Raw genomic sequence first — 24163 nt, forward strand, 5'->3', positions numbered from 1 at the left:
TCTCCAGCTGTCTTTGCACATAAATACTAAACTTATTATATCCCATTGTCATATACTGTGACTTCTTACTTTTTAAAGAAGTGCCCGTTGACTTCAAACTGTTGTTTGAGCATGACCTTTCCCCGATATTCAATGATGAGTGTGTCTGGTTCCAGGTTCTTGGCTGCTCTGAGGATCTTCCTGTGTCTCTGCACCCGTGTTACCCGCCCCAACTGGAGCTATAAAAAGCCAATCACAAATTATTTATTTGCAACAGCTGGAAAATATTAAATATAACGGGACCTTACTTTGAAAAAGTGACTGGTAATTTGCCAAACAGGCTGATCATGCAAGTTATTTATCTGATGGACTAGATTGTGGGACATCTGGAAGACACCAACTTGCACCCTTTGACTTGTTATCAGTCAATAAAATATGTTCTATGATGTGTTATTAGGGGCTTAATTTGGGACATTCCACCTTTTCCAATGTTGAACTTTTACATGCATGCACTGTGACAAACATACTGAATGAATATGTTGATTGGTCCAAAAGCACTGAGTTTGGACAAAGACACGGACTAACCTGCATCTGTGAGCCCAGCACCGTGTTGTTACAGGCCAGCTCAGTGCGGTTGATGGTGTCCATGGCATCAACTGAGGTGTGAATCTGTGTGGTGGAGGGAGGTGTTGTGGTGCCGCTCTCGGTCTTTGATGCGGTGGTGCTGGCAGCACGGTGGAGCTGCATCAGTGTCTGGACATCAGCGCTGTACTGGTTCGCAAGAGCCTCCTCGTACTGGTCTGTCCACTGGCGGATCCTACTCTCCCAGCCCTCCGCTGTGTTCTCATCCAGCACGCTGGCTTCTGTTGTTGAGTTCTAGACGGAGAAGAAAAGATGGAGTCGACTGAGAAATTTTCTTATAGGAGGAGAAAAAGGAGTCAAAACCCAGTACATTCCAGGACTGTTTATGGTCAATGTGTGACATTAAGCACTTAGTAGAAAGCTGTTGGATAAACATTGTAGATTAGCTACTTTCCATGGACAGTAAACTCTGTCCTTTATCAGCTTCACTCATACTCTCTATGCTGACACACAAGTTGATGATCTGCTTAGTACAGCAGCCTCATTGTATACAACCCCTGCCACTGTCGTCTTTAAGAAAAAGAAGGTAGAAGTAGGAAAGCAAGTGGTGTCCTACAAATCTAGATGAATTTAGTCTAATAACATAAGAAACCGTTGTTTATCTGTAATATTGTAAGGTCTCTGCCTTGCTATGTAAAGTGCCTTGAGATAGTGTATGGGATTTGGCACTGTACAAATAAAACTGAATTGAATTGAATAGTTACGGACATTCACGTTTCTAATGCTGCCCTTGCAGTGGTGGTGCACCCAAAACAGATGGAAGGACAAGGCTGCACTCTGTAATGCATGCATTTACATAAATGTGAGGTCAACATTAATCTTACCTTCATCCTCATGGACTTCCTTGAACCCTCTCTGAAAGCCTAAAAAAGGGAAAATTAACCCATATCAACACAGAAACATATTGATCTTTTTTGCTCAATACAAACAGTTCTCAGTGTGGGGATCTTGTAATTAGATCCAATGGATTTTTGACTTGTACTAAACCACTGCGCTTCTAACTGTCTGCGCACCTTGACTTTTTTGCCTTTCGGTGTTCCCCGAGCCTTCTCTGTGCTCTTCTTCCTCTTTTTGGATTTGTTCCTTTTGACCCGGTTGACAGTGAGTTTGATGCTGGTGGGTGTATGCTGGGTGGCGGTATAGGAGATGGTGGAGGGCGACACCTCTTCATCACCACTCTCTGTGGCACTGCTTTCTCCAGCTATCAAGACAAATATACGCAGAAAGACCATCAATTAGTGATACACTTCATAAAGCACAGGTAACGGCCTGAATGAACTAAAATATGAGAAGACATATACCCGAGACATTTTCTGTCTTCCTGTGTTGGCCGTCTGCTCCTTTCCTCCTGTCGAGTCCTCTGCAACAAAAATGACAACAAAACAAACCAGCATTTAAAAACAAATGACCAAAAGTCAGGTGCAGATTCAGTTAATGTTGTTCAAAGTCCAAGCACAAACCAACAAGTTTGCAGGGAAAACATTTCTCAAAGTTGAGCAAATTATTTGTAGTAGATCTGCCATTGCTCTCATCAAAACATTTACATATCCCAAATTATAAACATATGTAAACTACAGCTAGATATTAAACTTTTTAGTGGATTTTCTTTGTACGTTACTGGTCCTGGATACAAAAATAAAGACAGTAGTCTTCAAAATGATCTTCTAGTTGGGATCCTCAAACATAATAATAATAATAACGATAATAATATTCAGTGTTAACCGTTACCCGTGTCATCAGAATTTTCTATGTGGATATTTCACGCTTTTTAGGTAATAAAAAATTGTCATGAATAACTTGTGGCTGATCCCACAGTGAGAAGTGTTAGGACAGACAGGTTGGGGCCCATCACCTCTTACCTGCAGTTGTCACATTTGACGAGCAGGCCATCCGGCGTCAGGCTGCAGTGACACCAGCTGGCAATGGCCCCATCCTCCTCTGAGGAGCTGTCGCTGTCTGCTGAGTTGTCCTCAGTGGTTTCATGATAGCGGGAGCCAAGGACCACACCGTTGAGATCCATGCGGGGGATGATGGTTTGGGAGAGCGGGGAGGCGGGTGGGGTGGGGGGAGGGGGTGCGCCATAGTTGTGATCCTGACAACACACAACGGAAGACTGTTGCATCTTCAAACAACGGGTGTTCAGGCAAAAAAGGGAAACGGAAAATGGAGACGAATGAAAATTGGGGCAAAAAAACAAGGTATGTGAAACAGTACAGCTGTTAATAACAGAAGTAGTCTGTGGTTACAGAAGACTCACAGTAGGATAGACATTCATGGATTTAATCAAACTAGAACCAGTCCGTAGTTTTACTCGTACTAATCTATTTCATAGAACAAGAATTGATATGATTAGAAAAAAAGAAATGATTGGACAGATTAAATGGATTTATTATTTTAGCTTTCAAAATGTTCATAGCTGTAGCCAACTCATCTTTGATTAATAGAGAGTAATACTGAAATAAAACATGCTATGATTAGAACTGGTGATTATAAAAGAGCAGTATTTACTCACAGCATATGGTAGTCCCCGATACCCATGACCCTGTGCGCTCCCACAGCTGTGGTTGTTGAAGTTTTTCTCATTCACGGCAGGGCTTGCTTCAACTGACTCAGGGCTGGAAAAAATATTTATATATTACTTAAAGGAATAAAGATAAAACAAGAATTTTATGTATGAAACAGTAGATATTTTCCACCATAGGTTTTACACGGCTGTTATGTTACTGACTGTTTTAATAAAACACATCAATCAGACACTAGATGGCAGCAAGATGCCTTTCCATCCTGGGAAAGCCGCAATTTAGGAAATGAAATGTGGGTGGCCATTATGTTATGCAACTCCATCTGCCCTGTAACTGAGGTCTGGCTAGACACTGAATAACCTTGCATTTTCCCCTTGGTCCTCCAAAGCTTGAGCAAACTTAAATGTCAAAAGGATCAAACTGACAAAATGTCAGTTTCTCAGCAGAGACAGTGTATTTTCCCTTGTGTTAGAGTCAGTCCTCCTGGCTGAGGTGTGGCGGGAACTGAAGAGGGTCGTGAACAGGGGTGGATGGAGAGAGGCCAACTGGATTTCAAATAATTCTAGTCTCATAAGTAGGGTTACCTACTGAGATGTGGAGGTGTTGTTATGTGGCTGTCTGTGGACATTTCCTCAGACACCACTCTTAACAGCCAGGGCCTGATGTTGAGGTATACCAGTCTACCTCCAGGATATAGAGAGAGGACTAGACGATACAGAATACACAGTGATCGCAATTTTAAAAAAACAATTACAGGGATGATGATAAGGCTCTGTGGGCTGCATTAACTGTCCCTCTGGACAAAATGGGCAAATGATTAAAAACATAAATGAAATCTTCCCTGGTAGATGACACACTGCAACCAGTTAGACTACTGAAACTATCACATAACAGTGAAACATTCAAATCAAGTTTCAACTGCCTTGCAAATTCTCTGGTAAAAAAAATATGAAAATAAAAGTGAGGACATTCTGCTCTCCACGTTAGGAGTGCAACAACAGGCCACTTTGACATTTCTGTATTTTCAAAATGGCTTTGATGGGGAGGAAGAATGCTAATTGTGGGGTTTTTGTTCATCATAATCATCATCCAGCCCTACACAGGGGTCAGAGTATTGCTTCACATTAAGATGGTTTAAAGTTAATGAGTAGCCAGCCTGACTTGAAGCATCACATACTGTATTTCTGCCTGGTAAAGTTTAGTCTTTGGGGGACTGTACTTCCAATCTCTTCGGATCTCTCCAGCAGACTTTGTGAAGAACACAGAAAACTGCTGACAGGATATTGAAAGGAAGGAAACATATTTATCACAACACAACGTGCTGCAGTTGTAGAAAAATGTGAACCAAGGGGAGAGGTCAGCAATGTTCCATAAACTGTGTTGTGTTGAGCAAAAGAGTTGATCTGCTCTATTAACAGTATATTGACTGGTTGAAACCTATTGTAACAACAATAATTCCTTTTTCTAAAGGCAATGACTCGTCATAGTCTAACTTAAGCTGTTTTTCATCAACAGTGAATCCCTGGGAACTCCAGGTTACCGTCATCAAACCTGTAATGGAATGGGAAAGTAAAAATTCGCAACACTTCTATTGTTTCGGCCATTGATTACATTTGGCTATTGATTGGGACAATGTTTTTTTCCCCTCTACCTGATTGCAATGACAAGCATTTTCACATGTTAGTGGTTAGATCATCATAAATGCCTGGTTTGACCAAATTGGAGTTAACATATCTGAAATGTTCATTATAAATTACTTTTAAATACTTTAGGTCATAGGTCAAACGAGTGCCAGGGGGCTAGGGCTGGGCGATAAAACGATAATGATAATTATTGCGACACAACTTTTCCTCAATAGAAATTTCAGACGCGTTGATATAACTTCGATAAAGCAAATTCCATCCATGTTTTGACAGAAAACACAAAAAGCCAATGATATGGAGAATAGTGCCGTGCCGAACCAATCATGTGGCTGGAATAGAGTTACAACCACGTCAAGTTAGGATGACGCACACGGCAGTGTAGCAGAAGCAGCTGACAGCAGCTCTGTTTATGTGTGGGATACTGCAGCGTGCACATCAGTCCGTCAGGAGTGAGAGTGAGATAAAAGATAAAATGAGGACAGGAAATGTTAACTCAAGCGACAGCATTACCCGAAGAAGAAGTCCCGGCACACAAGGCTCAAAAGACGAGGACATTGTTTAAAAGAAGCGTCCGAGAAATATAAAAGTCCGACAAGAAGCTGGGTAGTAGTGTGCACTGCAAACTGTGTCAAAAGCATTTGTAGCAGTTGCAGCAGTTATGTTTATACAAGTGCATTATACAGCAGCATTGTATAATGTTCTTCAGTACATTTATCATGTTCAACTTCTCACAGAAAATAAATAATACTTAAAGTCCCCCTCCAATCAAAAAAGAATATAGGGACATGTATCTGAGCAAATTTGGTCAATAAAGAGGTGAATTCAAATTCCTCTCCTGCAAATTTTTCATGCTACGATTTCCAGTCTCCACCACCTCCTCTACCGCGCGTGCTGGTCTGGTCTCCCGACTCGCCTTCTGTGTTCTCTTGCACCCGTGGTGGGCTTCCGGGCTGGCGCTGGTGCGGTTTAACCAGAAGGGCGCGCTCTTTTAAACCTTTCACAGTTGCTCTATCCAGACCGAACGTGTTGGTGGCAACCCTCTCCTCCAGTCCAAGCATCGCACCACGCCGGACGCGATCAGACCGACATGAGGTCCGTCAAGCCGCGACGCAAAGGCATTACAGTACAGCACAGCAACAGATGTCGTGGGCGGGTCGCGCCCTGTGTTCTCATGAAGTCTCAGAATTCCTCAATGAGGGAGCGAGAGTGTATGGTTTCCAGCCCCATTTCAGAGGGTTTTTTAAAACAAATTTGGGGGTAAACAATGTTAAACAGATATTAGGCATAGCAGTTTATTTTTATATACTTTAAACGTGCCTGGAGTGAGTCTTTAATAGATTTGTTTTTTTAAAGATATTTTTGGGGCATTACTTATGCTTTTTATTGATAGTTAACAGTGATTACAGCTGTGAGGACATTTAGCAAATGGCCAGGATGGCAGTCGAACTCATGGCTGCTGCAGGAGGAGTCCAGCCTCCGGTGGGGCGTCGGTTAGCTCAGTTTGTAGCACCGACGCCCCACCGGAGGCTGGACTCATCCTGCAGCAGCCATGAGTTCAAGTGGAGTGGGTCTTTAAACCAAAATTAACTTTGGTTTAAATATTAAACCAAAGTTAACTTTACATCTCACAATGTTTAAACTTGACAAAAATAGTGATTTGACTTATATCGTGATATATATCGATATCGATCAATATGAAAAAAATTATTGAGAATCGAGATACGATCTTTTCCCATATCGGCCAGGTGTATTTTTAAGTGGTCCGACAAGATGTACTTGTAAGTGTGAAAATGAGTTCAGACATCGTGAATGGGATTTAAATTTTCTACATGGGGCATATCTGTTTTCTTGGTGTCCCACATTAAAGCAGCTATTCACAAAGATTATCCGGTAAACCAACAGCAGTTTGTCACACGCACGCTACAAGGTAGCAGACGGGTGTATCGCAAATGGTGGCGTCTGTCTGTGTTTGAATTTGGATTTAACTTAGCACATTGGTTGGAGCAGGGTCAAAATCTGCACTATTGTTTTTATTTAAATTTTTCAAAATCAGTCAAAGGTCAAGGTCACAGCAGAGATTACATTTGTCGTTGAATGCTAATGCATTCGATATACATTGAAAGCATTTGAAACAATTTATTAAAATTCACCTGTACTCTAAAGTCAAAACTCAATACTTCAACAATTTAACAGTGTAGCACATGTTGAATAATAATGACTGTGACCTGTGATGCTTTTAACAATCTTACTGATACATGTAGGTTGGTGCTATAAAATGTTGTAACAGGTCAAACTTATTGGGAAAAACAGTAACAAAAATTCATGGTGTAAATAAACTGAATCTTTCTGATAGATGAGAGGACAACTGTTTGAGCCCCACCTAACCTAAGTGGTGAGTACTTACTCGGATCCAGCAGCCATATCTGAGTAAGAGGTTTCAGGTGTGGTGACTCCCAGCGCAATTACTATGCTCATGACGTCCAGCACAGCGGCGCGTGGGAGAGGGGGAAGAGGGGGGAGGGGGAGGGGGGACAGGATGGGATGGGGGTGGGGGGGAGGAGGAGTGGTGAGATGAGGAATCACAGGGTCCCAATTACAGCAACAGACCACTCCAAAGGTGGGGCGCCAGCGAGCCGTAGCCCACGGCTTACGGTCATGGGGGACCTGAGGAGATAGGGCAACAGACAGAGTGACCATGAATTCTACACTCATACACGGTGTGGATACAGCCATGACTTAGCATGTGATATGACCGAGTGAACCTGCACATCACCGGCCAATTTAATTTTGGTCAAATTCTGGATTGATGCATGACAACTGATATTCTATCATCTTTATTTGACATGTTAAATTTAGTGCCTAAATTATGAAGAATATATAAATATATATTTACATTCAAATAGTGTGATTGATCAACCACTGCTTCATAAACTGCACCTGCAATGTGGTGTACTGCAGAAAACACACCACATTACTGCATATCTGATTTTCATGACAGATATTTCAAATTGCCATAGCAGGAAATTTGTAAGAGCTAACTTGCATCATACAAGGGACGAGCTGGATCACCTCCATTGGGAGGGATTTCCCCCAGCAGAAGACTTGCCAGTCCAATCACAACTGATTATCTGATAATGGGCGGGGTTTATACCACGACGCGGAGGTAAGCAACTTTTGTAAAGAACCAAGGCTGCCGCTGATGAACGAGTATTTGACTAAAAGTACTAAAAAGAAAATGAACCAAGAGGTCCCAGACTAATAGGCATTTGAGTATTGATCTGGCTATGCCAGGCTAATGATTAACAGAGCAAACTAATATTTAACTAGTTCATAAAAAACCTACATAAATAACCCATCAGAAAGTCATTAGTTATTAACAAGGCAGTTACTTATCAGCAACTGGCTAAGCTCTCTACTGACAGAAAATGAAGACCTGTTCAAAAATGGAAGCAATGCTACAACAAAGGTAAAGAGGACTCCATTGCAAGGGGTCAATGCCACTGCCAAAGGGTTTTTCAAGACCACATAACCTAACACCACGCAAGGACTGTATCCTTACATGCCAAATGAAGAGCCGAATGTGCTGACTCATGTTGACAATGGAGGCTTTTATGTGGGAAGCAGCAGGGACCTTTCATTTGCCTGTATCTAAAATGATAACTCAATATGAACATGGTGCAGTAGGTCTGTCTCTCATCTAGATAGATGCTTCCAGAATGGAGGGGAGGAGGGGAGGCTATTGAAAAAACAGAAAAATAACCAGGGGCTTTACAGATCAAGATGCACCAATTAATAGAACCAGCAGGAGGCGCTTTCCCCCCAGACGCCTGGAGGGGTGAGTCATCCAACTTGAGGCCCAGCCCTCTTGTCATGTGACCAGCCTCTGCTGAAACACTGACCCACACTCCTCAGCTCTGCCTTCATTCAGCCACTCAGGCAGAGGAAGTGTGAAGCGGCGACGGTGTGCCTCAAAGAGGAACAGGCCCCGCTGTGCTCCGTTCACACACTGAGCAGAGGATTTGGCTTACGGCTAGGTCATCCCAAGGGCAAACACCAGTCTGATTAGATTCACCACAATACAAGTCCATAAAATCTAAGCCTTTGTTACACCGAAAAACACAACCCTGATATTCAAGCATATGGTAGTTTACTAATAGAAAGCCATCTGAATTTACAGCAACAGGATGCATGACATTTCTGTAGAGGTCCCCTAGTTACAGCAACTGCTGCCTTCACTCTGCAGCACCAAGGCAACCAGTCAGGCTGGGGACTTCCAAAAATGTCAAGGTCAGTTCAACTGTACTCACTTTCAAACACAGAATGTCAGCCCCATCCAGCTGGATACACATGGGTAGGTAGCAACCAGACATGTCACATAGCTTTTGGTTACAAGAGCAGAAAATGCTGGTACAACTCAAATGGACTCAATAGGAACTGAAACACACGGATGAGGACTTATAGAGGCATGGGGTTAGAGGAAAGAATTAAGATATTATGGTTACTTGGGTTTGTTACAAATTTAGACATGATGACATGGAGTGGGATCGCATGGTGCCCCATTCAAAGCGTTTTCAAAAACCACTCGCTGTTTATTTTCCTTGTGGATGATTGTTGCCTCAAAAATAGCCACCTTGCTCCTAACTTACACAAAAAGCGAGTCACTATTTGGACCTCTTCCAAAAAAGCCAGACGGTAAACTAGAGAGGTAAATTCCATAAAAAAAGAAGGAAACACTTTCTTTACCTCCTCCTCCCCCACCACCTCCCGGCTCCAGCCCTTCCTTGTTTGTTCCTCTGGCCATGAATATTGACTCAAATTACCAGCAGGATCAACAAAGTCTTTTCACTTCCAGAACAGTGGCCATTTTGGGGACAAGTCCAAGGAGGAGGGACATGAAGACAAAATGAACAGCAAAAGAGACCCCCCCCCCCTCTCTCTTATCATTTCTCACATAACTCTTCTCCCCCTACTTTTCTTTTTTTAAATACACATTTAGCATTCTGACATTGTTAACTCTGGTGGACAGGTATTGTGCAGTCCTTAAGTAACTACTACATTCTCCTTTAATTACTAAATGTGTCCCTCCCTGGCATAATAAAGCAATCACATTTCAGAAGGAGGGGGAAAAACAGATCCAACCATGACAACATAAGCACAGCAGTTCACAGGCATGAACAGTGAAAAAGCCACACCTCATCTGAACAGAGCTCAGCCCAGCAAGGTTTTGTAAGGAACAAAAATAGACATGTCATGTACATGAAGATATGGTGCCTATAGAAAGTACAGCTGGCCCTATGAACTCAAAATTAGACTGATTTACAACAGGGTCTCATGGTTGATGTAATAAGGGCAACATGAAAACACATATCTACATATTAACTATGTGTGAATGCACTCATGCTTTCACACATCTAGATCTTCGAATCTTTATCTTTATGATCTTGAGTGATCTGTGACAATTACAAGTATGTGAAAAGTTACATGACTGTTTCAGGTGTGTTATGGACGGAGATTATATCTCCGTCCATAACACAATTGTCTGGATGTCTGGATTGTCTGGATGGATATTTTTTTTAAATAAAAATGAATTAGCTTTATGCAAATCAAAAGTTCTTAATCCTAAATCTTCTCATATCTCCCCTCAGCGAAGCTTCTTGGAAACAATAAACTCAGTGTTGAGTGTTTTTAAATTTGAAGTAGCTCTAGTAATCTGGTTTCACTGACTGAACACCAGGTTTGCTAACACCTGACTAAAATTAGCCTTTATTGAAGTCATTAGACGAGGGGATCACATACTTTTTCCAAATGTGTTCAATATAAACAAAAACAATACAGTAATTTGTGTGTTGTTATTTGAAATAGATTGTGCTTGTACCATCTGTAACTTAATTAAAGATATAAGATAACCAAATTTTATGAAAGGTTCATTCATGAATGCAATTAATTCCACCCTTTAATTGGTTTTTCTTCCCACTGTAATTAAAAAGTTTTATTTTAAAAATAGAAACTTCTTCATCTACTATGGATGCTGTTAAACTGTATGCTGTATTGACTCACTCTCTTCAACAGTGGACTGTGAACACACAATTTTGTTTACAGCTTAGTGCTGGCCTTAGTGTTGCTTGGATGAAATTATTTTCAAATGCTTTTCCATCCTGAGGAATAATTTTCCACGGGAACAATGAATACATATACTGTTTCAATGTGGGAACAATCCTGTTAGTCACAAAATACAAAAACAACAGGTTTGTGTTAGGTGACTACACAAATATGTCATGGATAAACTTCTATAATAAACCTGTTATCTTGATATTGGTCATTTGAGATGCAGCCTTGCAGAATAAAAAATTAGCATATAACCAACTCCTACAAAGCAAAAGAAACTAGTGCTGTCAACATTAACGCGTTAATCATTGTGTTAAAGGCAGGTTAGGCGATTTCAAAAATCACCCCTAATGTTCAACCCACCTCGCCCGAAAAGTCCTAGCTTCCTTGAGACCTCTGTCTTAAGCCCCTCCCCGACAACACATGAATGTGCACTGCTGCCTGACTATATCGGAGGAGGAAGCCTCGAGCGGAGCACAACATCGCTAACTGACTGTTCGTGGCTCATTCCTAAGTAAGAAAACACGTGACATAATCATAATATAAATGTGAACAATGAACATGGCTTTTGTTGGTTGGCACATTTGTCAAGCTAACATGTTAGTGTTGGGAAATATCATTTAAAATAGAGTTTTGATGCAGTAACTTGTAGCAGGCTTGCCTAGCTGCAGGCAAAGCTAAAACATTAACACGGTTAGCAAAACTACATGGCCAACATTTGTTTTGAGTTTATATTTTTAAACTTAAGCCCATTTCAGCCATATTGTGTGACGATGAAACAGTTGCAGCACCTTTTCTAGCTGTCTGCCCTTTTATTCCTGTTAATGTTTGACACAATGAAGGTACATTTTGTAAAGGACTCATGCCATGTTTAGCATGTCAGCGCTTCCACGATGAGTGTTGTTGGCTCAGACTATGAGTTTACTCCAGACTCTGTTCAATGTATCTAATCATACATCTAATCATTTATCATGTATCCAATCTAATCATGTGTTAGGCCGGAATTCGAGGACTGAGCTTGGAGCAGTGACATGACACAAGCCTGCTGTTTTACTACAGCTGACATCAGCAGATGCTCCTCCACTGGGCCGTCCCGTTGCAGGTCAACCTACTTGTGTCTGCAAGACCTGCCCACAGACATGGAAACAAAGTGATGTGGGCAACTTCATGATTCCTGTGTCCAGGCTGCCACATATGGAGCTTTACATTTTGCACATACAGTATTTTGTGCAACACCAATGTTTATTCATTTATGTTCAACCTGCTCTAAGTTGTTGGAATAAAAATCTTTAAAATGTTCAAGGCCTTGTCCTTATACTCACAGCATAAACAATCCAAACATTACATTTACCTCTTTACAAGCTGCACAAATAATGAGAACACATTGTGTCATGACACCTGTTTATTTTTTGGAACATCATATAATGTAACAAATATATATTATAATATTAACAAAAACAACATATGTACAAAAATGTATAAACTGTCTGCACAGGGTTTACTAGCTCTTTAGTGTCAAAGAAGGTCTGTCGGCTGACTGGTCAGCCTGTGCTGTCGTCGACTCTTAGGCAGTGGTCCTGTAGAAAGTATATCAAAAGAATAAATCAACATTACTGTGAAAGACTGACAAAACTTGCAGCAGCATTATCTGCAGTGACAAAAACAGTTTTCTGTGCAACCTTTTGTGGGAGCCAAGTATAATTGTTGTAGTGATTTGTTGGTGGACCAACCACACTTTCATATGGATGTGTTATGACTTTGTTTAGATAAATATTGAAAATCATAACAAGTAGTTCTGAGGTTGAGAATGTGTAAAGACAAAAAAAATTCTAAACAACCCACCTGGCATAAATGTTTACACTTTGGAATTTTTTACAACATTGACATATGGATTTTAAAGTAGCTTTTGTGCACAAGTACGTTACCACTTCATGCTCAACCTATAGTATCATAATCCGACTCACCTGGCCCTCTGCTGACTTGCTTCTCTAGCTGTTGACGGGGATCGTCTGGTCTCGTTGCTCTGGTCCATGGCAGACAACCTTCAGTGTGTAACCTCCAGGTCCTGGACTGCTTCATGTACAACTTGCCGTACCTGGTATATGAGAAAGGAGGTCAACTTAGTGAAATGTTTATATTACCTTACATTGAACAGTATGGACTGTAGTCGGGAGCAGGGAGACGGTTTCTCTAGGGCTGAAGCTCTGCATCGCTCCGGGAGCTGCCCAACAGTGTGATGAATACCACATGGAGACTTCTTGATGGTACTTGAGGGACGCAGCACTTATTATTGCACACAAACTGCAACATGCACATCAACTGCTAATACAAGCCTCTAGCCACGCACTCCAGCATTCTCACACCACCCGCTCCACACGCACGTAATGCTACATCCTGTTCAAAGCTAATATAGATTAACAATCAAACAACATTTGCTCACAACTTAAGTGAACACACCCGGCGAACACACAGGCAGCTATGATAGCTGTAGATACACACAAGCTAACGTAGCATTAGCTAACTTACCTAGTGTCCTACAGCGAACCTAACTTGGCGCTGGCTAATACACACACAAGCTATCTAACAGTTACGTTGGTTACATACTTCAAGAAAATTAACCGCTTTCACCCAAAACAAAGCAGATAATTACCTTTCACCCTCTTCTCCTCACTGAGTTGACGCCAGCGTTGAAGAGTCACACCGATGTTTACTCTTTTTACTCCTCGTAGTATCCAACTGCTGTCTTTCTGTTGCGACCGGAAGCTGTTGTAGGTACTTTCTCTGCCATTCTGCAACTCTTTTCTTCTTTAATTCAGTGTAGCAGCTCGTCTGCAAGCTGTAGCTATAGCTCTGCAGCTCCGTTTGTTTCCGGTGCAGGTGACTGATCAAGCACCCCACGGTGTGGTGAACGAGCGGAGTGCGCGCAGGCAGGGAGAAAGCCGGTTCATCCAATCATTTTCTCCGGACCAAACTTTCTTATTGGTTGTGGTTTTTAAAGTCATCCCTTGGCCACAGATGAGAGATTTTTTTCCTTTCAGTGTCAGATCATTCAATGAATTCATCGCTATCGGTATGTTACGAGACTTTCAAGTAATATGACGAAGTGCTTCTCACAAAAATCGGCTACCCTACCTTTAATTGTGAAATATTTATCGCATTAAACAAATTTTAAATCGTTGACGCATTAAATTTAATTCCTGTGGCAGCTGACCTGTGTGACGACATGTGGGGCATAACCAACCATCCTGGTTAAAGATGGATACAGACAAGGAAGGAGTGTAAGGAGTTTAAAGGACGTTTATCACGAAAATACACACGCGAAACGGGAATAGATTCTGGATATCGCCCTCTCCACAGGGACCCCCGGTGTGAACTACCTGCTGTGTTTGCAGGAAAACCCCCCAGACATAATTTCTTTAATCTATGTAGCAATGCAGCCAGCTAGTTGTGATGAAATTAGTTAGCGTTTTGGCTAATCGCGATTAGCAATGTTTAGCAGTAACCAAATCACATACAACAATAGTGATCGTAAATCAAACAACCACTATCCACTACACACCAGTTGCTACATCACAACTCTGTTCTCTACAGAACTTCCGTATCCTAATACCCTACAATGCATTGCGTTGTGACGTCATGGTCCTACATGTAAACCACGGTATCAAAAGGCCACGGTTCCGAAACCACTAACCACTAATCACAAATTCCTTTCAAACCGTCCAGACGGTATGAACAGTCTTCTAATTCCCGTGCGCTGCGCTGCCCAGTGTTGTACGAGCAAGCGAGAGAGAGAGAGAGAGAGCGAGCGGAGCGGTGAGCCGTTTGTTTGGCTAATGTGCTAACGTGCAGTGCCGGTTGCAGTCTGTCTCACTGTAATAAATGCCCCAGCGCCATTAGTTTAAAGAAGACGCCTCGGAGAATTGGAACGAGACGGTGCTTCCCGACTACACTACGGTCTGGACGGAAAATCTGGGAAAAAAACACCGGCTGCTGCAGCTTGATTAGCGACTCACCGCAGCTGTGCTAATGATGCACCTAGCACTGCTGGTGCTCCTCACCCCGTCTCTCTTCTCCACCACCAGTGTTTACATATATCCTCACTAAGGAACCAAAAACTGCAGTGGAATCCCCCAGGTCGCGTAATGTGCAGAAGAACAACCGTCTCCAACACAAGCAGTACAGAGCAGTCAAATAATCGCCATCAACAACACTTAAGAGACTGCATTTATTTTAATTTCATCTAGACGTGGGTTTTTTTCAAGAAAAAAAATCAATTATGTTCTATATGTTAGCAAACAACATTTACTAATGTTCCAAATGTTATAATATTTCTTTTTTTATTTTACCCAGAGATTTTCACAATAGCACATTTAAGGTGCACGATAATGTGAAACCACATTTTGCCCAAGGTTATCATACCGTCAAAATCTCATACCAGCACATGCCTAGTTGCAATGAAAATGAGAGAAAAAAGCCCTGCATATAGTCTGCACAATGATTTGTTTCCAGAAACACAGACAAGGCAAGTGTCTTGTGTTGTTGTGCTACAGCCCCCCCCCCCCCACGTTTTCAGGTTGACACACTGACTGCCTATCACATCACAGCTCACACAGGAGAAGGTTCCCGGACGTGTCCAGATATTTAGCTGCTAGATATCTGAAAGATGTCAGAGAGGCCTCCTTGACTCACTTTGGCCTTGATGGTTTTACTGGAAATCTGTAGTTCACAGGAGAGAATCTGTGCTAAGTTAAAAAGATGCTATTAAACAAAAGTATTTGAATTTAAATACTTCCTTTGTGTTGATTCTATATTAATTCCATCATTTTACATTTATCCATTATTACAAACTTCAGTCTTAAGAAGAAAAAGGTGATTAATCGCAATTAATCACAGCAAATTGTGCAATTAATTTGTAAAAAATGTTTTATCAATTGTCAGCACTCAAATAATAAACTAGAACAAATAAGGATCTATCTTGTTACTTGGATCATGAACTCATACCTTGACTGATTGTTTCCACTTCAGATAATAATAAAGACATTTCATACTCTCTGCAATATTGTAATAATAGAGCAAGTGACTAGTTACAATGTTAGTTTATTTCTTTCATGCCACTGCAAGCAACACTGACTCCCTTCTTGTATTTACCAGTGTGGTTTATTGGGTTCAACAATGTAAGTAATATTATGTGATGCGATGACGTGCTATTCCTGTTAAATGTGTGCATTGTGCACATAGGGTTTAATCAGCCATTACTACGGTCACTACCACATTGAATACAATAAGTAGCTGACTAGTAGAAGGAAGGGTGTCTATCAAAGCCAAACAGGGCAAATAAGTCAAGATGTCTTTTCCACATAAAGCTTAAAGGTGACTGATGACATGAGCATAAAAACTAAATTTTTGGGGGTTTGAACTGCACCACACTCATACAGTGTCCACGTGTGCTTTCGCCAGACCTCCACAACACATCCAGTCCAATGACATTACACCAGCCCCCTCAGTCTGCCCCCGCACACATGCTTGCTGTTCAAGGCACGATATGAATATATCTGCTGATCCCCACCAGCGCGATGTGGGTTGAGCTACAGCGGGAGGAAACTGAAGATGAAGAGCAGGCAGATCAATAGAGCTTGGCTTTAAGACAAATGGGATATGCGGCTTGGGAGAAATCAAAGCTCATTGTAGATCTAATTTCACACTCACCCAAACACTTTTACAATATCAGATAGGCAACAAACAGACTTTATACTAAAAATTGGCCACTGTCAAGTTGCCTGCTTTATGTGTCACAAATGGTAAACATACGGCTGGCGCAACAGTGTAGTGTGATAGTGTGTTTATCAGAAAGGCAGACTTAAGCACAGGTATTTGAATGTCCACAGTAGGTTGATTATTTACACATTATAATATGATTCACAATGGTTTCACCTAGTGATGGTGACATAACAGTTGATCACAGTCAGGGTGAGAAAAAACATACCAAGCAAAAATATACAAGTAGCCAAGTGGAAGCACCATACAGAAGAAAAACAACATCACACTCTAATCTAAATTGCGTTCTGTGCTTGGGACAAGCCATTTCTCCGCAACACTTACAAAAACACAAAACCTCTATGAAACAGATATGGCTGCTGCACAGCCAGCTGAATCACTCCTGGTGCAAGCCGGGATCAGACTGAGGCACCCGCCAACTGTTTAGGGCAACTGCACACAAATATAAACAGGCTGGAGACGTGGAGGTAAACAAATGACGTGAAGATATGATGCAAAGATCTGGGTCCACAATAACAAATTCATACTGTATTTCAAAGGGCATGTTGCTGAGTTACATCGTCACTGGATGAAGCTACAAGTCGCACAGCGATGAGGCTGCAGTTGTACTGAGTGGTTGAGCATTCTGGGAACGCAACATGGCCCGCCATTAACACAATAATGTCCAGCTGTCTGAATGGACCCGGACCAGACCAGGGATGAAAGTCGCACAATGGAGAACAAAGGCCAAGTGAGAGCTATAAGAGGAGTGGGGGAGAGAGAGCAGTTGACAGCAGGGCCAGCATGACACAAAATCAATCATCTGTTCAGGGCAAACAAGCCAGCCACTGTCTGTTTGAGACTCAGTAAACTAGAGGGGGGAAAAAGAAAGGTCTAGGCAAACTACTCCTGCCTGTTTGGGCTTCAATACCTCTTTCTGTCCTGCTCCTGTTTCCACTTTCCCTCTGAAGTCAATCTGAATGCTGGCTGCTCCTATGGAGGAAATTAACACTATCAAGATTTACCTAATGAGACTGGAACCAACAAGTACTGGAGTCTGAAGCTAACCCAAAATCTCCAATGCTGCACAGATTGTGATTAACCTGTTATATGTAAAGAGCTTTAGTGGGCAGGACAATTTGTCCTTACAATGGCTGTATTCCCTGTAAGCCATTGTCTATTACCAAATGTGGGGAGAGATGTATTCCAAGTAGTATTCTAGCAGAGGCATGAATCCCAAAAAAGCCATCTTGTCCTTTGATAAGCTCAGTCTCTGGCACAACATAAACCAGAGACACCCTCTGTCTGTCACCACGTGATCTCGCTGCATGACAAACACATTTACATGATATTTCCATTTCCTATTTAGGTTGACAGTCTTATCAAGAGCAACACAAGGGCTTGCCTCTACTCCACCTCACTATATTGGCAGCACAGCACACTTTTAAGACAAGCCAATGTATGATTGTGAGGTATCATCCAACAAATAAATAAATAAAAACTGCTGGGACTTGGCAACCATTTTGAACTTCTTTAAGACTTTGACTTGCCCTCAGTGACTCTTTAAAGTTAATGAAATGAATGCAACAAGCCCAAAATGTCTGAAGGAAAGACAACCAAAATTGTGATAAAGGTGTGTGAGCGGTGGATGGGGGTCTGAGTAAACAACTGTTTGTGAATGGACATGGATAAAAACGACATTCACATAAAAGAAAACAAAGCTCCCACCTCTTCCCAACAGGAACCATTTGCTCAAGGTGACAAAGCAAGGTACACATGAACAGGAAAAACCTGGGGACCAGACATTCATTTCCCCTTTTGTTTTCAGCACTGCTGCTGTGCATTACCAAACAGGGCAGCTGTTGGTTGGTGTTGAGGGGCTTGACTTTCGTGAAAAAGCTCTGTTCAAGTTTTTTTTCTGTCCTGATGTTTATTTGCTCTCTTTCCCTACCTGACAACACCCTCAGAGCAAACATGCATGTCGATTTTGCAATCTTGGGTTTCACCTCCATTAGTCTCCTTTATTGTTCTGCTTTGTAACATGAAAGAAAGAGAGGCTGCACCAAGGGAAAAAGAATAGGGAGGAGGTTTAATGTGGTGAAGTCTAAAATGGCTACCTGCAGTTCAAAATGTGCAGAGACAGAAACTGGATATTGGTGAGGAAATTACAAAAGGACAAAAACATAAGGGTGCATTAAAAAAAGAACAGGAGAGAGAGGGAGAGAGCTGAGAGAGGGAGAGGGAGAGAGAGAGAGAGATTATTACGTATATTGCCTGCCTCACCCCCTTTTGGCCTTGTTTTTTCCCCAGCTACCTCCTGCTCCATTATTTTCCCAAGAAGCATTGCTTCTCGGCACAAAACAGAATTACCCAGCACAGACCTCTGCAACACCACTCCCCCAGTGCCAAGAAAATGCCGCGCCCCATTGGAGCAACCACTGAGCCCCTGCACCAATAGAAATACACCAATGAAGCAGGGATCAGAGCGACTTGTTTTTAACCCCATTGTGCAAGACAGAAGGCACACAACACACAGCAGCTGCAGATGAGCAGCTTCACAGAGGAGAAGGTAGATGGGCTGATGATAACCCGTTTGCAAAATTAAAAGGAAGGGCAGGAGGTATTGCAAATCAGTCTCTCGGACTGAGGAACAAATTAAGAAAAGAATCTGCAAGTGATACTTTTTCCACTATTTCTTTACCTATGCTAAGAAAATAAAGAGGTTAACTCAACATGTCAATATCAATTCAGAAACAACATTTCCATGACTGCTTCTCACCCATGTGAATTTAATCTTACTGCTTCCATACAGGTGTAGATCCACAACACTGGCTTGGCACAACACACACGGAACCTTATTAACATATCAATAACTACACCTGCCCTCCGTGTAACGATAGTATCATCGGAAATCAAATGAAAATCTAAAGGACAGGGCTTTCTCCCTCCTATTTCTATTCCTCACAGCAACACTCCCTGCTCCCTCTCTCCTCCAAGCATCAGCACTGAAACAGAATCCTGCTTTCTTCTGGAAATGAGCCAACATTCAACTTTACTGCCACTTGTACAAGCACACACAAAACTGGTGAAAATTCTGTACGCAACTGAGATCTACACTGAAGCTGAACAATTAATCAAACTATTATTGAAATTGCAAAATGGCCAAGTTGAATATTCAAACTGCAGGATTTTCAATTCTTTGGGGTAAAATGTGTCTCAAAATACCTTTTTATATGAAAGATGTGGTACTACAGAGATGCCCTGGCCTACCACTAATATTCTCCAGACGTGATGAACATGCTTTTTGGTACAAAACCCAGCAAAATGAGAAAACAAACAAAAATTAAGTCATGACTTAAATCATAATATCTGTCAAATTATTTCAGTAAAATTAGTTTTGCATGCCACTCAACCCTGATGCAGACTCATCATCACAGTGCTCAAATATTTGGATCACATTTTAAAGGGCATATCACCCAACAGTTACATTTTTGTGCATGTGAATGACAAAACTGGCTATTTCCTTGGTAAACAAAAAAAAAGCCAGGTTTTCCTATTGCATGGACACTATCAATATTATGTGATATATTTACATATTGTAGCATTACTAAACAATATGCATTTTTTAAACAATATATGGGTAGACCCATATATTTAGACCTCACAGTTCATTTGGTACACCAATATAAAAACTAATGCAGTTTAATACTGTCCACACACACACACACACACACACACACACACACACACACACACACACACACACACACACACACACACACACACACACACACACACACACACACAAACACACACACACACAAACACACACACACACACACACGACAGAGCAGCATAAAGCAGCCAAACACTACATTCTTAGCTTTCCCAGGGTGGCGGCTTGAGTAAAGAAGGCAAACCATTGTGTGTTTGCCTGTGCTCCAAATACTCCTTGCTCACATTTTTCTCTGTCCGTGAGAACAATGTTTGTTCAAGATAACAAGAAGGGGCAGGTCAAGGGGAGTGCTGGAGGGGCTCATGTTCCCAATGGTTCTGAGTCGCCAGGTTTGCAAGCTGCAGCCCACACAGTCTATTAAAAGATGTGAAACATATTCAGACAATGGCAGTCACAACCAGCTTCCAACAGGCTTCAAGATCTACCTGAATATTTGGGTCTTGATGAACACCTGTAATCTAAATACTTTTTAAACAGGGTTGACTACGGTTAAGAAAAAAAACTAATACTTGAAGCTAAACTTATATTATCCGAAATCAAATAGATAACAGTAAGCAAATTTTGTTGAAAACACTAGAATAGTGATCACAGTGCTTTTAGTGAGCAACCAGATAACACACGGATGGTAAAGATTCACCCTGACACCAAACTTGGTTCAGCTGACATTTTAAGCACCCCGACCCATCTTTTCAATAGAACATGTTTTAGCATATAGGAAGAAAAATTAGGCTGAAGTATGACACGTCGGAGATAAATACAACTGCACGGAGGGAGCCACATAAGTGGGGGCACACAGCGAGACCGGGCCAAATCTAACAGAGTAAAATAACTCCTTTCTCTGTGCTTGCGGTGTCCAGTGCTGCGCGGTGCTGCTGAGATCATCTCAGTTACTCGGGCGACGGGAGGAGCGGCCATTGTGCTCGGAAAACGCGGTGCCTTACTACATTTTAAACCTCGCAAAACATATCACAAGCTGATCCGTCACTATTGAATCACTCTCGGCCATGTACTGGTACCACTCTGCAGCTTTCGCAACTCAGTTTTCATGTTGTGTTTCATTATGCCGAAACATCATGAACCACACACAAAAATGACAAGTCATTGCCTAATCTTGAAAGCAGATTGTGATCCCTGAAATCAGCCCAGAAGAAGTATAGGTGAAAACGTGAGAATTTTCTCATAACCAAGAACAGATATGGATTTTCTAACAACGCAATTGTGTTTAAAAACTCAGCAGCTATTATTTTAACTTGGTCGAAACTTGTGATAGCTACATTGCGGATCAACAACGCCTCTCGCACTTGCTCACACGTTGAAATAAAAATGGAGGCTAAAAAAGGAAACAAGAGCTCCCCTTCAAAATACCACCCATTTCTCTTAACCGCCACCAAGGCTGGGGGTTGGTAGGTGGGGGAGGTGAAGAACAGCAAGTCACTACCCAACAGATCTGGCCCACATGCAGAAAAAAAATAACAAGCACCAGTAGAGAAAACACTACCGAGCTTTCAGATTGATTCACAGGCCCGAGCAAAGTTGGGAACCACCATGACACCATTAATTATTTTATAAAACCAAACGAATTTCCCAGAAATCGACTGCAATCAAGTGGAAGGTTTTGCAAATGAGTGTCCGGGTAGTGCACACAGCGAGAGGACCACAGCATATGTGCTGCAAAGTACTGGTTTGAAATGAGGACACAATCGGCTGGAAAACATCCAAAAAGTTAGCTAAGAGGGCTAGTTTAGCATTTGTTGCCTATGGCTTGTCTGCTAACGTTCACTAACACAGCAGCTGTTCGCTTAGCTAACATGAGTCAACAGTAATGATCAAATTGCAACCTGTATCGTGGATTACTTTAAAAAACATTTGACAGTTTCGCGGAGAAATGCAAAATTGAAAATACTGCAGTCCAAAGCACAATGCAACAAATTGTTCTGTGCTCTAACGATACATCTTTGGATATTAGCTTACGTGGTTAGATTGTGAACTTCCGAGCCAAATAGATGGTCCCCACTCTCCACGTCCGTCAAAGTTTAAGTTTAACCCAACAATAACTCTAGTCCCTATGCTGTTTTGACTCGGTCGTGATAGGGCACGGCAAGCCTCTGCGGAAACACATTATCGAAACTTGTTCAACAAACCAAGATTTATTTAATAATGCTTCAAAACGGCACCCATTTGTAGCTAGTTGGCTTAGGAAAAATGCGGTGCTTCTAATCAATAATGTACATTATAATGATAGCCCAATGTTATCCCTGTAATGTGACGCGAGGAGGGGGGAAAAATGAAGTGAAGGCACCCCTATTAGAGTAAACGTAATAAGAGCCCAAGCTCTTGGAAACTTCGGCGAATGGTGGTGAGAGCTTTGGGAACACGGTGGCTTGAAATAATGTTAAAACGTTGGCCATAATAACACTACTAATGTGTCGGATTTCCAGACTAACAAGCTAGCTATCGAAAACAACACGAGGAGCTAACCAACCACAACGAAAGATCCGTCCAGACACAGCCAAGAGCAACCCTGTAAGACAGACCATCGATATGGGCACCGTTTAGCCAGCCAAGCAAGCCACTTGAAAGTGGAAAGATTGTGGGGGCAACTAACTTGCTTCAAATAAACTTAGGTGGACGCAAAGTACTTAGCTTGCTAAGTTGGTTAGCTTCATAGCTATGTTTGTTTGACTGAAAACATGGTAGGTAAGTTAGTGGCTGTTATATTTATGTTGCTGCCTCAGTTAATCGAGAGTAACATAAATAATTATAAAATATTTAAAGTACTCACCTAAAGAGGCATTCCAAATTTGTACGAACGAAGTATATTCATGTACAGTAGAAAGTCATTGGAGTACCCCAACATCAAATCCAGCCGACCAGTAGGCCTGAGTATAGGCCTCGGAGTCTCCTGTATCCTTTGCCCTTAAAAGTAGTTCCCTCTCCAGGGGTAGAGAACAAACTTCTTAGTGTCTCCCACGCATAGCCGTAAAGTTTAATCCCCTTTCCGGTTCAGGTGCAGTGCATCCATTGAGTGTCTATGATAGATCCCCGGTGAATAAATCCATTTATTTTGGTGTATTAAATATTTACAGTCGCTATTTATGATGGGGTATATGCTGCTCTATGAGCTACAGGGCTCTGATTCTGTCTTGGGTCTTCACATTCGCAGAGGCGCCCATCCCCCTCCTCACCGGCATCAACCGCGGGTTCTAACGAAACTGACACACAACCAAGCTACGGGGTTTCCTGGCGACCGTGCAGGGGCTATCTCCTTGGGCGGCCCTTGCTGCGAAGTCCGGCCTCTCGCCAATGATTCGCCCGTCATGTGTCAATCTTGTTCGACATGAGATATACATGAAAGTCATTGGTGCATTACAGTGTCATTTATTAGTTGTCGTATTTTGCGTCAACTACGTAACAACGGGCGGCTTCTTCATTGAGGAGGGGTGCGAAAATTCAGTTCCATTATTATGTGCGTGTACTACGGTACTGCTGGCATACACGAAGGCGAGCCACAGACATTGGCTGGATTCGGGAAATAATTTGACACTTTACGGAGGATCTGTACCTTCAATGTCTCGGGAAATGCTCGTTATTAAATGCAAATGCCATGGGATTAATTTGAATTCGTTAGTGGGATTAATTCTTTTCATTTGAGGTTTACATTCATCTATCTACTGTGGAAGGAACTATGATACCAATACATAGTAAGAAGCGTTAGCTACATTTGGTCTCTGGGGCCCAGTGCCAGGGACACCAGAGGTAGGATTAGCCCGCTAGGTCAGCCC

At 41.9% G+C, this 24163-nt stretch overlaps 1 protein-coding gene and 1 long non-coding RNA gene across 12 annotated transcripts in view; both read right to left on the reverse strand.

Moving 5' to 3' along the window:
• setd5 (SET domain containing 5) overlaps positions 1 to 24163 on the reverse strand; it is a 35175-nt gene that overhangs the window by 10779 nt on the left and 233 nt on the right. For 2 of the 11 annotated variants that reach the window (XM_047332970.1, XM_047332974.1), the window contains exons 2-9: positions 7191 to 7450; positions 3134 to 3236; positions 2481 to 2713; positions 1923 to 1981; positions 1635 to 1822; positions 1446 to 1484; positions 565 to 855; positions 70 to 218 (exon numbers count right to left, since the gene is read on the reverse strand). In XM_047332970.1, coding sequence (XP_047188926.1) covers positions 70 to 218; positions 565 to 855; positions 1446 to 1484; positions 1635 to 1822; positions 1923 to 1981; positions 2481 to 2713; positions 3134 to 3236; positions 7191 to 7450 — 1322 coding nt within the window. Of the gene's footprint in view, positions 1 to 69; positions 219 to 564; positions 856 to 1445; positions 1485 to 1634; positions 1823 to 1922; positions 1982 to 2480; positions 2744 to 3133; positions 3237 to 4320; positions 4416 to 7190; positions 7451 to 23163; positions 23625 to 24163 lie in introns of those variants that run through there. The other 9 variants (XM_035630222.2, XM_047332971.1, XM_035630221.2 and 6 more) reach the window with 8 other exon arrangements.
• Positions 12279 to 17570, reverse strand: LOC124850073. Its single transcript, XR_007030938.1, has 3 exons — positions 13542 to 17570; positions 12856 to 12986; positions 12279 to 12468 (listed from the first exon to the last, which is right to left on the reverse strand). It is a non-coding gene; the product is annotated as an uncharacterized LOC124850073 (long non-coding RNA).

The sequence above is a fragment of the Scophthalmus maximus genome, chromosome 6, assembly GCF_022379125.1.
Source record: "Scophthalmus maximus strain ysfricsl-2021 chromosome 6, ASM2237912v1, whole genome shotgun sequence".
NCBI lineage: Eukaryota > Metazoa > Chordata > Actinopteri > Pleuronectiformes > Scophthalmidae > Scophthalmus > Scophthalmus maximus.